This window comes from Peromyscus eremicus, chromosome 19 (genome assembly GCF_949786415.1).
Source record: "Peromyscus eremicus chromosome 19, PerEre_H2_v1, whole genome shotgun sequence".
Taxonomy (NCBI): domain Eukaryota; kingdom Metazoa; phylum Chordata; class Mammalia; order Rodentia; family Cricetidae; genus Peromyscus; species Peromyscus eremicus.
The window spans coordinates 34,882,530-34,898,725 of NC_081435.1; the positions used below are offsets into that span (position 1 = coordinate 34,882,530).

General features: G+C 42.9%; 1 protein-coding gene across 1 annotated transcript in view; it reads right to left on the reverse strand.

Annotated features, from left to right (window-relative positions):
• The window catches only part of Ccdc112 (coiled-coil domain containing 112), a 32,796-nt gene extending 19,731 nt beyond the window's left edge, over nt 1-13,065 (reverse strand). The window contains exons 1-2 of the mRNA XM_059246466.1: nt 12,854-13,065; nt 136-245 (exon numbers count right to left, since the gene is read on the reverse strand). Coding sequence (XP_059102449.1) covers nt 136-245; nt 12,854-12,970 — 227 coding nt within the window. The 5' untranslated portion in view covers nt 12,971-13,065. The remainder of the gene's footprint in view (nt 1-135; nt 246-12,853) is intronic.
• Nucleotides 13,066-16,196: the final 3,131 nt, after the last annotated feature.

Genomic DNA, 16,196 nt, shown 5'->3' on the forward strand with positions numbered 1-16,196 from the left:
CCCTCCTTTTTTCAGGCTACTGAATAGAAGTTTCCTAACAATATGAGACTGAGGAAGGTACGGTTATATTGATTTTAGATTGTTCATTATAAAATAGCTACTAATATTATTTGAAGACAAAATTCTTATACTTACTGATTCTTTAATTTTTCTGCTGTGCGTATGAATTCTGCTTTCTTCATCCGACTAACTTTCTGCTTCCAGTTTTGACGACTTCCGCCTGAAGTACTAAAGCCGCCATCATTCTGCATAAGAAACAAAAGTATTATAAGGATAAAAGTGGCAGGGGATGTCTAGAGTAATAAAGCATTAACAGTTTTCTGGAGATAAGCATGTGGCCAACCCAGATTTTTTAAAAACATACTTTGGGGGCTAGAGAGGTGGCTTAGTGGATAAGAGCACTTAATACTCTAACAGAGGATTGGGGTTCAGTTCCTAGCACCCACGCGACATCTTGTAACTGTCTGTAACTCCAGTTCTGATACCCTCTTCTGGCCTCTGCAGGGACAAGACACGCACATGGTATGCACACACACTTGCAGGCAAATATTCATACAGATAAAAATATACTCTATACTCTATAGACAAAACAAAGTCTATCCTAAAATACTAAATTGAGCATGAAATGTTGTGTCCAGGGATTGTTTACAAAAAAAACAAAAAAACAAAAAAAAAGATGCAATTTATTCACAAGTCACTCATCATAATACACTGAACACTGTAATCTGGCAGGTACCAGCAGGGAAGCATGATTCTATACCAGCATGGTCCAGTGTCTTCAAGTCTCTTGAGGGAAAACAGATTTAAAGAGAAAAGAAAAAACAATAAAAAGCAGGCAAAAACAAAACAAAACACCAGAAACTGGGATAAACAGAAAGTAGATAGAGGCTGAGGTGGAGGCACTTGTATTTTCTGTTAGAACACCCCCAAGGTTTATTTGAAAGACATCAAAGGAGAAAGGGAGACAACCATTGTACAATCAGAAGGGAATGTGTTTAGGTCAAGGGACCAGCTATACAAATTCTGAGGCCAGAAAGACTCGCTGGCAGAGGAAAGACAATTTTGGCAAAAGATTAGTAAAGGTGGTTAGAGATGAGAGTAGATAGGTAGGCATGTGCCAGATACACAGACGTTTTAGGTCACAGTGGATTTTACTGAAGAGTGTATCTGTGTTGTTCAATGTAAGAGAGATGGTAACAGCAGGCCATCAGTCAGTCGGGAAAGGAAGTTGACACACAAATAGAGATTAAACACGATGGGGTCTCGAAGGGTGAGTGAGAATGAGAGAGGGCCAACTTGAGAACTTGGGGAGGGGGAGAGGTGCCTCTTGGGAGAACAGCCTTCAGAGCAGTGGTCCCAGAATTCCTGCTGAGGTGTTTCAAACCTATCTCCAAAACAAAGGAGAAATACAGCTTTTACAACCTTATTAGTATGCAAATTTGCTTTCATCATTAATAAATGGTAAAATTATGTGTATATCAAATAACTGTTTTAAAATAAATTTCTTTATGATTTACTATCAGTAAATGATTTGGAGGCCTGTTTTATATACCTACACACCCTACGTCACATAAAATTTCTCACGAAGGGACTAGAGAGATGCCTTAGCAGTTGACAGTGCACGCTGCTCCGGCAGAAGACCTAAATTCAATTCCCAGCACCCACTAAGGGAGGCATACAACCAGCTGTAACTCCAGCTCCAGGGGACCCTAGACCTCTGGCCTCTGTGGACACCTGCACTCATGTGCATGGACCTACACCCATACCCCACCCCACATACACATACTTTAAAATAAATCTTAACAAAACTTCTCAGGTAGTGGGGTTGATGCGGAGAAAATGCTTAGGGAGTTCTGCCATACTTAGTTCTTTAAGAGACTGTGTCTGGCTGTTGTTTGGACATAATAAATTGGTAGGAAGTGTGGTGATGGGACGAAGCACAAGACGAAGCAAGGAGAGCCATGAAGAAGTTAATGGAGTAGTACAGGCCAGGTATGAGAGTGTGACAACTACCTGGGCCAGGAAGAGGAAACAGGAAAAGGAACAAAGTAGATCTCGAAGGTAGTTATGACCAGGAGGAGCTGCTGAGAAACGGGGTGTGGGAGAAGAGGAGAAAGCAAACAAGGCTTTACAATTCTAGGAGCAAGAACAGAGGTTTAAAATGAGAGTTCATATACCATAAAAGATTCCTTATTAAGAGTGCTGGCAATCCAGTGATTTTTCTAGATATTCATGAAGTTATACAACGCCACCACTGTCTTGCTCTAGAATATTTTCAGCACGCCAAAATAAAATCACAGCATTAGCAGTCTCTCCCTCATGAGGCCTTCTCTCAACTCCTGGTTTTCTAACTCTATGAATTTGACTATTTTCGATCAATGGGCTTATACAACATAGTCTTTTCTGAATGGCTTATTTCACTTAGCATGTTTTAAGACTTTCTCAGATTATTCTATGGATCTATATCTCATTCCTTTTGTGTGGGTATGCATGCAGTGTATACATGTTCACATGTCTGAATGCAATCATACGTGTGTGGAGGCCAGAGGTCAGTGTCTAGTGTCTTTTAATGGTCTCCACCCTAAGTTCTGAGTCAAGGTCACTCATTGACTTTAGCTCACTGGCGGGCGGGCTGGCCCCTGGGATCCTCCTGTCTTTGTCCTACCAGCCCTACAGTTAGACATCCACTGTTATGCCTGGCTTTCACATGGGTGCTGGAGAATCCAAATTCAGGTTTTCATACTTATGCTACAAGCACTTTCCCACTGCGCCATCTTCCCAGCCCACCCTATGCTTTTAATTAACTTTGTATTACATGGACTTACCTTTCATTTGCCTACTCATCACACATCAACTGATGAACAATTGGGTTATTACTACTATTTGGCCAATAGGAATAATGCTACTATAAATATTTCATACAAGTTTTAACGTAAAAATGTTTTAAATTTTGTTACACATTTAGCTATAGAATTTGGGGGCCATAGGGTAATTTTTTTTTTTTACTTTCTTATTATCAAACTTAAATAGCCTCTTTATTGTAGATTTGGAATCATTCTTTATGCATTCTGAATATAATCCCCTTATTTTATATTCATATATGACTGGCAGTTTCCCCCACTCTTGAGTCCTCTATTCCCTTTCTTGATAGTGCCAATGATTCAAAACACTTTGAGGTATTAATAAACTATTTTATTAATATGTGCTGATAATAATTTCTCTGTATCCTCACCAACACTTATTATTGTTTGTCCTTTTCATTAAAGCCATCTTAATGGGTATAAACTGGTACCTCACAGTGTTTTTTATTTGGGTCCTGGGGATCAAACTCGGGGCATTGAGTATGTGAAGCAAACACTCTATCACAGAGTTTGTAGTCAGAAGTTTTCCCATGTCCCACTGAGTCCATAGCTGCTCAGACCCAAGTAAACACACAGAGGCTTATATTAATTAAAACTGCTTGGCCATTAGCTCTGGCTTATCACTGACTAGCCCTTACACTTAAATTAATCCATAATTATTATCTATGTTTAGCCATGTGGCTTGGTACCTTTTCTCAGTTCTGCCTTGTCATCTTGCTTCCTCTGTCTGGCTGGCGACTCCTGATTCTGCTCTCCTCTTTCCAGCATTCTCCTCTTCTGCTGGCCCCACCTATACTTCCTGCCTGGCTACTGGCCAATCAGCATTTTATTAAACCAGTGTACAAGGGTACTATCCCACAGCAAGAATTACACATCACAGTCCCTCTCAGAGTGGTTTTGATTAGTCTGTGATGGCCAATGATGTTGGACATCTTTTCATCACTTTTTAGGGCAGTCTAGTCACCACTATTCTTCTTGTTTTAGTTTTCAGCAGAAAATGCATGGTTTTCCAATTAAGTTGTAAACAACAGTATTATTAAGAGGTCATACAAGAAAAATAACCTGATGTTAAACAATGTGTTTTCCTGTTGTTCTATTTTTACTTAATAGGATAGGATACAGCCTCCAATTCATGAATTGTAAATAAAAACCAATTCAACATCTAATCTAAAGTTGTTGCAGTTTTGCTCTTGATCAATACATAATTTCAATATTTTTCTCCTATTCTGACTAGTCAATTCTTTTCACACACAAAACACACACATACACACACACACACACACACACACACACACATACACACACTTCTGATGCTGGAGATTGAAGCCATGTCCTTGCACATGCTAAGCACATTCTAAACCACTGAGTTAGCCCTCAGCCCCTTCACTTTCTTGACAATGTCCACTGGAGAACAACAGCTAACCCTGACAGAGTCTACCTGATCTTCCTTGAGCTTTGGTTGCTCAGGCTTTGTGTGTCACACAGAAGGAACTTTTGTCCAATTGAAGGTCATAAAGACTTGTGCCTGGTCTAACTTCTAACACTGAGGTCTCTGATCTTGTCTTCATTAATTCATGCACACAGCATGGGTAGAAACTGAACTGTTGTGTGATTCTCCAACTGGCCCAATATCAACTGTTAAACGAGCTCTTTTCTTATTGTCTTTAGTGCATTTGCTGAAACTCACAAGTAGATCTGGTTTTCAACTCAAGCTTTAAGCCAGTACATTTGGTTATGGCTATAGTTACAGAAGCTTTGTAGCAATTTGAAAGTAACAATTATGAGCAACTCAACAGCATTCCTTAAAAAAAAAAAAATGTTTTAGGTCCCTTGCATTTTCCACATGAATTTTCAATGTTGTTGACTTTTAATTAACTGGTTTTGTTTGTTTGGTGTGTGTGTGTGTGTGTGTGTGTGTGTGTGTGTGTGTGTGTGGTGTGATGTGTGCCCCATCATGTGTACAGAGGCCAGAGAAGATCAGATGTCCTGCTCTATCATTCACCACCTTATTTCTTTGAGAGAGGATCTCCCACTGAATGTGGATCTAGACTAGTGGCTAGCAATCCCCAGCAATGCTGTCTCTGCCCTCTATAGTGCTGGGGTTGTAAGTGCATATAGCCACACCCAGCTTTTTATGAGTGCTGGGGATTTGAACTCAGATCCTCATGCTTGGGCAGCAAAATTCTTACCTACTGAGCTATCTCCCCAGCCTCTGTAGAGTTTTTCCAGTATAGCTGTTGCACTTAGCGCTCATCACTATATATTATTCACCATGTGACTGAATGCTCCCTTCCTCCCACAAATGCTACTATCAATCAAGTTGTTCTAAAGCTCTTCATGGGCCTTCATGAAATGTTGAGCAGGTCGAGCCATCTCTTCTTAGCCTCAGCCTCAAGGATCTTGTTACAGCAACCAACAACAAAAGGACTGAAACAGTAGTGTTCAGGAGGTCTTGAGTATTTACGGTAGAAAGTCAAGTTAGAAACTCAAGCAGAGACCATGGAGGAATGCTGCTTACTAGCTTACCCCTGACTCAGGTTCAGCTACCTTTCTTCTATTTGCCTAGGCATGGCACTGCCCACAGTGGTCTGGACTCTCCATCAATTAGTAACCAAGAAAATGCCCTCACAGACATGCCCACAGGCCAATCTGATGAAAGCAATTCTTCTACTGAGTTTCCCTCTTCCTGGGTATGACTAGGTTTGTGTCAAGCTGACAAAAATTATGACACCACTGCAGTCACAGTCCAGTGGGATCTGGCAAATGCTTGAACTACTGGCAGTACTTGGCATCATCCACAGGATGCTGTCTGCAAGTATAGAGACTACAAGAGTTACAGGGTCAACAAGATTCCAGAGAAAAGCCTAGGAGGACAGGCAATACGTAACAGAGTCAGACTCCCTTCCAGGAGTCCAGTGAGGGAAGTGTATGAAGCGTTGAGATTGAGGTCTAAGCTATAAGAGAGACACAAGGATGCTATGGACAATAGGAATGTGGAATATCCACCAAAGAAAGCTAGATGCTAAGAAAGAGGCCAGAGTGGAGAGGTAGTGCTACCCAACCCCACTGAACCTCAAAGTGTGGTACCCCATGCCCCAGATGCTGGCCATGGAGCCAAAATATTTAACATTTGGCCCTCTGGCTTCCAGTCTAGCTTTGGTCCTATTCCTCAGTTCATCCACCCATTATTCCCTTTTGGAATGGGAATGTCTACTCTGTGCCACTGTATGTTAGAAGAAACTTTATTTTTTTTTAACTTCATAAGCTCCCAGCTAACAGATTGCCCTAAGTATCAACAGATTATGGAGTTCAACTTTTGAACAGGATTGGAACTCTTGAAGTTGAACTAAATGCATTTTGCATTATGAGATGGATGTGAATTTTGAGGGCCAGGAGTGGAAGGTTACAGTTTGAATCTGAAATGGCTCCAACAGGTTCATGCTTTGAATGCTTGTTCACTAGCTAGTGATGCTATTTTGAGAGGCTGTGGGGCCTTTACGAGGTGGGAACTAACTGGTGAAGTGGGTCACTAGGGCAGGTATCTGAAGATCACAGCCTGGCCCCTAGTTGCTACTTCACACAGTGCTTCTTGGTCTTCCGCAGTGGGAATGGTTCCTATCACGTCTTCATCGTCACGAACTGAGCCACTCAACAGTGTTGTATTCACTGTCCTCATCATCATCGTGTTTTCCAGACAGTGTAATCTGTCTGACCTATGTTCAAGTCTGCTGATTTCTTTTTCTTCCAGCTAAACCCGGGATGGGCTGGGTCTCTCTGGCGAAGTTGTGAGTTCTTGCACTTTTTAACCCCCCAAATTTGATTCTGTCTGTCTGTCTGTCTGTCTGTCTGTCTCTGTGTGTGTGTGTGTGTGTGTGTGTTCGTGTGTGTGCGTGTGTGTGTGTTCTATTAGTGAGATAGCATTCTCACATTTTTTTTTACTTCGTTAGGTATGATTCTCTCCAGTTCTTTGAATACAGATGATGAAGGCTGGGCATGGCAGGGCATCTGCAGTCCCAGCTGTTCTGGAGGCCAGCGCAGAAGGACACTTGAACTTATGAGTTTTAAATCAGCTTGAGCAACACAGCAAGTATCCATCTCAAAGTACACAAACAAGTAAACAAAAAACCCAACATAATGACTATAAAGCCTGTCCAGCACATCCAATATCTAGTCTTCATCTACTGCTTTATTCCTCCCTAGATGTGAATTGTACAATGTTTCTTTACAGTTCATAACTTGTTTCTGTTAAGAAATGGACACAATACACTGCAGCAAAGCCAAAAGCTGAAAGTGAGGCTTCTGGAGTTTGTCTTGTTGCTGTATGTTTATTCAATTTATGAACTAATTTTGTGAAGTCTTTATCTTTGTCTCATGTGGCACTCCAAGCTCCGCTTGGCTAGCTTAGCTGTCTGCTAATGTGATCAGAGACTCTCCTGGCTATTTTGAGCCAATGAGTTCTTTCATCCTGTTGGGGACAGGAAGATATCAGTACCCTGTATCAGCACACGTTCAACACTAAGGCCAGCGGCTTACACTCCATCTCAGCTTTTCCCTCTGCCAGCATGGCTCTCCAGTCAGACAAAGATGAAGGCCTTCTCAAGTCTTTCTTCCTGCTTTCTGTTACCACTATAACAAACTAACCAGAAATTGAACACACTAGTGACTGAACCACAACCAACTTAACCTCTGAGAGTTCTGCAAATCAGGTCTAAGTCACGGTGTGAACCTAAAGAACACCATAGTAAGTATAACACACCAAACACAGAGGGACAAATACCACACGATCTTATCATATGGAGATTCTTTAACAAAGCTAATTTCATAGAAAAAGACAGTAGAGCGATGGTTACCAGAAACCGGAGGGAGGAGAGGAAGGGAGTGAGCAGCTGCTGGTCAACTGTACTACTCAGTATGTGGGTAGCAGCATCGTTCTAGGGGCTGGTGTCTGGGGTTGAAGAAAAAGGCAAGGGGCCCAGTCCAGCATTCATCTTTCTCTGCTTCCTGGCCATGGACACAATGGGACCAGCTGCCTCACACCCCCAAAGGCATGCTTTCCCTCCTCAGAAGATAGTAACCCCTCAAACCATGAGTCCAAATAAACATCTCCTCAGCTTGTCCTTGGGTATTCTGTCACAGCAATGAGAGGTACTTAGTACATGGAGGAAGTTTTGAGTTTGGTACAGTAAGTTGACTCAAATTGAAAGATAAGTTTCCAAATGTCTGACTAAAAAAAAATAAAATGATGGAATGGATACTTTAATTAACTTGATTTAATAATTATATACTATATACATTTATCAACTGAGGCACATAAGTATATAATTTGTTCACTAAAATATTAATTAACTTAAGGTATTTGCAGGGCTTTGTTCCTTCTAGAGGCTTCTAGGGAGAATCCATTTCCATTTTCCAGCTTTGAGAAGTTGCCTCATTCATTGGCTCAGGACCCTCTCCTCACACAACTGCTCTCTTGCTCTGTCATAGTACTTCCTACTAACTCTGGTTTCCCTGCCTACCTTAAAAGGACCTTTGGGGTGACACTGGGTCCACTCAGATAATCCAGGGTCATCTTCCCAGTTTAAGGTCTTTAATCACATCTGTCAAGTCTTTGATATATCTATGATATAAAGTTATATACTCACAGGTACTGGAAATTAGGATGTGCAGAGCCTTGGAGATCATTACTCAGCCTTGCACACCTGGACATATATACAGCCCTATACATGTACATGACTTTTACAGGAAATTCATTTTGAAGACATTTAAAATCAGAGAAATCTGGAATGTACATTTTGTTTTTAACTTTTAAACATTTTTAAATTGTGTGTGTGCTTGTGTGTGTGTGTGTGTGTGTGTGTGTGTGTGTGTGTGTGTGTGTGAGAGAGAGAGAGAGAGAGAGAGAGAGAGAGAGAGAGAGAGAGAGAGAGAGAGAGAGAGAGAGAGAGAGACTTGTATGCAGGTGCCCTCAGAGGCCAGAAGAGGGCATCAGATCCCCTGGAGCTGGAGTTAGAGGTGGTTGTACACCACCAATGTAGGTGCTAGCAGCCAAACTCTGGGCCTCTAGAAAACTAACTCTGCACCACTGAGCCATTTCTTAGGTCCCATGGAATGTAGTTATTATTGAGGGACTATTCCAGTCAGCCAAGAAACATAACATTCAGGTCATTAGAGGGAAGTCCACTAGAATCAAAACAAAGGACATAGAGCCCTGTGTGTGCTGTAACACCTGGTTCAAAACCACTATTGTGATATTGTTATTCTTCAAAAATGGGGGCTGCCAAGGTGGTTCAGCAGGTGAAGTACATGCTATGCCACATGCACTCCTTGTGGTACTCAAAAATATTCTCTCTCTCTCTCTCTCTCTCTCTCATAATAACAATAATAACGTTTTACAGTGTTTTAAAGTCAGAATTCAATAACTAAAATGGCTGAAAGAACAGCTGCTAGGAACAAATAGGAAACCTGGGAATAGTAGTCAGCCTTGAAAGGAGCTGGTGACACTATTCTGAAGAGAGGTGAGCAAAGGTCTGCTTAGTCTAATAGACCAAAGTAAGGACAACTGCCAAAGTCCAACTCGGTGAACCAATGAGTTTTATCGGGGTTACTTACAAGAGTAAGGGTGAGGGGTGACTTACAGAAGAAATGACTCAAAGACAGCTGCATCACCAAAGCCCACCCCAGCATGGGTGACAGCTCACAAAAGTGGAAACCTGATGCTCACTGCACAGCCTGCAGGCAGCTCAACTGGACAGTGACTTTTCCAGGCAGTGAGCTGGTCTCTGCTTCTTTCAAGGTACTTCTCTTATCTACCTCTTCCAGGAACCTGGGCTAGTCTGAGAGTGCCTCTCAGCAGTCCTTCCTACTTATATAAGCTTAAGATGGGAGGACCCTAGTGCATTTGATCAATTTCAGGAACTTCTTGAAGCTTCTGAGTTGTCTACTTCCTGCTTCTTAGGGAACCTTTCTTTAGAACATCTGGAGTCTTTTTTTTTCCCCTAAGATTTACTTTTGTTTTATATGTATGTCTGTGTACCACGTATATGACTGGTGTCTGCAGAGGCCAGAAGGATTTGGATCTCCCAGAACTGCAGTTACAGATGGTTTTGAGTCAGCATATAGAAATGCTGGAAATCAAACCCAGCCTTCTCCTTAAAGAACAAGTGCTCTTAACCTTTGAGCCATCTTTGCAGCCCATATCTGGAATCTTAAAAATCTTCCATGCAGGATGCAATGTTTTACCTTCCTTTAGAACATCTGGGACTTAATGAGTTTCTCTCTAGGAAGGAGTGTTTTATTTTAGAGGAAACTACTATACAACTAAAGGCTCCAAGAGAATAGGAACATGTAATACAGAAATATTAAAAAGCACAGATAATTTTACTTTTCATAATAGGTGAGAAATGTTTAACATTCCATATCCTATGGACTGTGCATAAAGTATTCTATAAGACACCAGAGATCTCTCTCCCTGCATGAACATAGAGCAAAGACCATATGAAGCAGCAAGAAGACAGGAAGAGAAACCTCACAGGAAACTAATCCTCACAGCACCTAGATTTTAGACATCAAGCCTCTGGAGGAGTGGGGAAATTAATTTCTGTTAAGTCACCCCATCTGTGGTATTTTATTAAGGGAACTCTAGTGACAGGAACTTTAGATCTTTGGGTAGAGATTTCTAATATCACCAGACTATCGTGATAAAAATTGTCTCTTCTCCAGAAAACATTCATGGTTTGAGGGTTAGTACAGATATTCATAAATTATCTGACAAATACTGAAGTTCAGTGTTAGGGTGCAGGTTTAGTATGTGTAAGTGTGTGTGCGTGGTGGCAGAGATATTAAGAGGAGTATGAAGGACAGACAACACATAAGCTTGTCCAAAACATCACAACATAGGACATCAATGATCCTAGCTCTTTCACATGCATGTGTTGGTGCACATACACGAGGAGGTCAGAGGTTGACATCGGCTGTCTTCCTTAATTGCTCTCCACCTTATTTTACTTATTTGTTTGTTTATCTATTTATTTATTTATTTTGATAAGTCTCTCACTGAACGGAGCTCACTGATTTGGCGAGGCTGGCTGGCCAGCAAGCCCCAGGGATCTGCCTCCAACTCTCCAGCACTGGGACTGCAGGTGCATGCTGGAGCACCCAGCCACAAACTCAGGTCTTCAGAGTTATGGAGCATGCACTTCACCAATGGAGTCATCTTCCAAGCCCCTATTTTTTTTTTTTTTTTTTTTTTTGGTTTTTCGAGACAGGGTTTCTCTGTGTAGCTTTGCGCCTTTCCTGGAACTCACTTGGTAGTCCAGGCTGGCCTCGAACTCACAGAGATCCGCCTGGCTCTGCCTCCCGAGTGCTGGGATTAAAGGCGTGCGCCACCACCGCCCGGCCCCAAGCCCCTATTTTAACTAAGAAAAACAAACCAAAAAACAAAAACAAAACTCTTAATATTCTCGAGAAATTCTGTTTCATCATTACTGTGAGTCTCAGCTATGAGGTATATAGTTTAGAGTTTTTCAATCTCAATATATTGACATTACCAAACAGATAATTTTTCAAAATTTTCAGTGGGGGACTGTCTTCCGATCTCTACTAGGTGTTAGTAGCACCTTTTAGTAGTAATAGTAGTTAGTAGTTAGTAGCACATCCTGCCTGTTGTGACAACCAATGATGTCTCCAGGAATTGCTAAATGTCATATAGTGAAATAGACCCACAGGACATTCTGATCCAACCTTCTGTAAAGGGGAATACAACATTAGGGAATCACCGAAGCAGAATCATGATAGTGTATGGCAATAAGAGCATTAGGAAGTTGGTAAGAAAGGTACATCAGCATGTATAACATGGCTATATAGATGTAGGTGGGGAAATCATGTTGAACTACAATATGGCAGAAAGTTTTCATGGACAAGACATTCAACATGATTAAACAACTGGTATCAGGCTATCTTTTATTTTTGGTATTTTGTTTGTTTGTGTTGCTTTGTTTTTTAGAAAAGTTCCCATTGTGCAGCCCGTACTGCCTCTAACTCCTGACATTCCCACCCCTGCCTCTGAATGCTGGGATTACAGGGATGTACCACAACCAAATGGTCATGCGTTTTTAAAATATATGCTTAAAAGCATTTTACATAACCAATTTTAAATTTTTATTTTATACTTCATCTTAAAATATGTTATTCCGAGGGTTATATAGAGAGAATAAGGAGAAAAACAAAGGATGTGTATGAAAATCTTCCACTACATGGAATTTCCTTAACTTCATACTAGAAAAAACACCGTATTCCCTTAGAAAAGGAAGATGGAGCCAGTCCTCGGCTCACAGTAGCTTTCCTTCCTTCACGTCTCGACTGATCCACAAATATTTAGTAAGTGCCTACTATCGCGAAGGCACCGTCTTGGGCACACAATAGGCACAGTCCTTGGAGCTAGTAATACAATAGACTAAAGCTTCCAAAAATGCCTACCCTTCATTTCCATGGAGGCAGAAAGATAATGTTAAAACAGGAATAAAATATGGAACATAGCCTGTGGTATTAAGTGCTACAGAGAAAAACTGAAGCAGAAAAAAAAAGGGGTCTGGTCATCCGAACGAAAGATTCCCATGCAGAAAAAGGGGTCTGGTCATCCGAACGAAAGATTCCCATGCCACCCTGCAGAGATGGGGTCCTTAAGACCCCCATCTTGGTAAACACCTATCAAGTCCCTTCTTGCACCGATGCAATCAACAGATCCAACCTCTTGGTGCTCAGACTCTCTCCAAGCCAGCTTGCTTGTAGCCCTGGGTCACTGCCGACTTAATATCCAGAGCTCCCATCACTGGCTCCTATTTTTGAAGAAAGGGAGTCCCTATCACACGGCGCGAGGAAGCGGCGGCCGGGGCGTCCACTGAGGCCCGACCCCAGAACCCAATGCACGGCCCCGGCTCTAAGTGCCATCAAACGCCAGGCTCGCCCGAGAGCAAGGCCTGAGGCTCCGCCGTTACCTGTTGCGGCGTCGGCGCCGCTCCCACGCCGGTCCCCGCAGCCGTGCCTGCCCCCGCCACCGCCCCGGCAACTGCCGTGGCCGCCGCCGCCACCACCACGGTCGTCAGGGCCGCCATGTTCCCTCGCCGAGACTCCCGCACCTCTGCGCGAGATCGGCTCCAGTGGGCGCTCACCCACGCTCCGCCGACGGCTCCCAACTGCTGGACCACTAGGGCGGGGCGCGAAGCCGACCCCGCCCAGCTCCGGGGGCGTGGCTTAAGTGGGCGTGGTTAGGTGGGGACGGGCAGCTCGAGGGCGGGGCTATGCCAGGGCGTGGCTGCTGAGAACACCGGTGGAAGCGCAGGGCAGGACAGAGTTAAAGGCGGAGCTCGGAAGGGGCGGGGCCAACGCCGGCTTGTGGGATGGAGATGAGGGTACTGGACCTGGCTAGGGGGGCAAGGTGGACTTGGGGTGGTGTGGCGCAGCGCGGCTCTGTTCAGTTTTGTATTTATATGAGCTTTGCTAGTGCTGGTGGTCTGTTCTGTTCGCCCACGCCCATAACTGCTGAGAAATGCATTGTCTTCCTTTAAATTGCATTCGTGTTATACGAACATATGTGTTTTTCATACGATAGAACTGTTTTCTATTTCTGTAAGTGCCGATGAAACTTAGTAAACGATTAAAGCATGTGGTGGAATTCTAGGGATACATGTATTCTGTATTTTCAAAGAAAAATCATTCCCCGCAGAAGCAGGTGTCAGAGCCAGGAACACCATAGCTGCTTCCTAGGATTTATTCGTAAGAGGAAAGACCCTGTGTGGGAAGTTGAGAAAAATCAGTCTTCCTCTCAGAAGCAACCAGTGGCAATGGAGCTAGCTTTTATACATACTTCTGTTCCTCATTTAAGTGAATGCATTCGCCATTCCAGCTCCTGTTGTATGCCAGGAGCGGTTCTGGATCCGGGGAATTCTTGATTGAATTCCATATGCATGATTCTTCCTCTCATGACTTCTAGGAGGGAATATAAACAAGTAAACAAGCCCTGCATTTAAGAGCAAGTACCGTGACAGTCCTGTTGTGGGTGCTTTGCCTATGCATTTCTAGTTCATCCCCACAAACAGCTAGGTTTAGCTGTGTAATGCAAGTTTTGTCTCCATTTCACAGAGAAAGTTAAGGAAGACTAGTCTGCATAGGAAGAGACAAGGATACAAACTCAGGTCCCTGACTCCAGAGCCTACAGGAAGAACCGTTAAACAGGCTGTCCGTGAGATGCGTGTGCATCTCCAAAGGTGTGGATTAAACCTTCATCTACATTACAAAGAAGATTATAACATAGAAAAAAAGATTATTTTGAGTAAGATTTGATGAATTTCTGGAAAGGACATAAACTGAAGTCTGATGACTGGGTCTAGAACCTTCTAAGTCGGCTGCTGCAGACAGGAAACAGCCTGAAGAAATAGTCTGGTTTGGGGAGTTCATAGAAGGAGATGTATATCAGCACTGAGAGCTGCAGCCTGGCAGTGTAGTGACAAGACAGAGAAATGACAGTTGGTTTTGTCAAAAAAGGAGGCTGGGGGCCATCAGAACAAAAGCAGAACCAGTGGGTGGTGGAGAACAAAGCCTGTCTGAGTGAGTCGAAGACTTGGGAGTACAGATGATCCCAGGGTTGATGTGGTAGCCATGGGAGAGACTTCGCTGGGTTTTTCGGTAAGGACTAGGAGACTAGCATTTGTATACTGCTGCAAATGACCCAATAAAGAGCAGAAGTTTGGTGCTGCAGAAAAGAACAGCAACCAAAACCATGGGAAAGCAAAAGAGATGGAGCCAGCCGAGGGAACAGGGGTGGAGCCCAGGACACAGGGGTGGAGCCCAGGACACAGGCAAGGCTGACTCACAGACCCATGCTTGGCTAGTTTCATGTACGACCCAGACCACCTGCCCAGGGAATAGTGCTACCCACAGTGAAATGGGGTCTCCTACATTAATTAAAAGTCAAGAATCTCCCTCAGACGCACCCACAGACCAATCTGATCTAGACACTTCCTCTCTCAGATGACCCTAGGCTGTGTCAAGTTGACAGTCAAAGCTAACTAGGACACATCTTTGGTGTGGATTGTAATTTTGTGACCATACCACTTAATAATTCCATCCTAAATTATGAACTTGAGTCCACCGCTTCCAAAGGAGTTTCAGACAGTACTCTGAGAGTTCTTGATATTATGGTTAGATAGAACAATAAGCCTGAATACCATCTATATATTCTATTAGACACACAGAAAACTACTCAGAAGCGTCAGCTCCTAGGTAAAACAAAACCAAACCCCTTTCCACTAAAATACTCTTGTCTGAGAATTTCAAATCGAAGCCACATCCTTTATATAAACGCACAAGTTAAGAACTTGTACACTGAGAAAATGATATCCATGTTTGCTCGTGCAAGCCAGTAACCACTGTAGTTGACATACTGAGGCAGAAGGATTATAAATTCCAAGACAACTTGAGCTAATACAGCAAGACTTGTTTAAAGAAAAAGCAAAAACGGAAAGGCAAGGGTGTCAGGGGGTCCAGCAATGTTGGAATTTTTTAACTATTACATATTAATATGAACAACTGGACTGGCTACCCTCTCAGAAGCTTTTGCTTATCTCCCCCTCCTCTTCTTTCTCCTTCTCTTCCTCTTGCTGAAAGTCATCTTAATTTCTTTCTCTCTTCCCTTTCTCTTCCCCTTTCCTTGTCTCTTGTATCTGCTGTTCCATCTCATACTTCTACAAGATTGACTTACAGGTCTCTGTTACATAAGTGAGAACATATGCCACTTGTCTTTCTGTGTTTGGCATGTTTCACTCAACATATTGTTCTCCAATTCTATCCATGTTGGCACAAATAACAGGATTTCGTTCTTTTATCTGATGCAGTATTTTTCCATTCCATAAATATACCATGCTTTGTTTTTCCACCCATCCAATGAAGGGCATCTAGACTGGTTCTGGCTATTATGAATGCTGCTAAGGTGCAAGTATCTTTTGGTATAAAGACTTGTTTTCTTTGGGTATAAATCTAGTAGCATCCACTATATCAAGAGTGGTTGGTAGAGACAGCTCCTCACGCAGTGCCTATTTTAGTCTTTGTTGTTGTTGTTGTTTGTTTGTTTGTTTATTTGTTTTGAGACAGGGTTTCCTCTGTGTAGTTTTGGTGCCTGTCCTGGATCTCTCTCTGTAGACCAGGCTGGCCCTGAACTCACAGAGATCTGCCTGGCTCTGCCTCCCAAGTGTTGGGATTAAAGGCGTGTGCCACTGCCGCTGCTGCTGCTGCTGCCGCCGCCGCCACCGCCGCCGCCACCACCACCACCACCACCCAGCTATT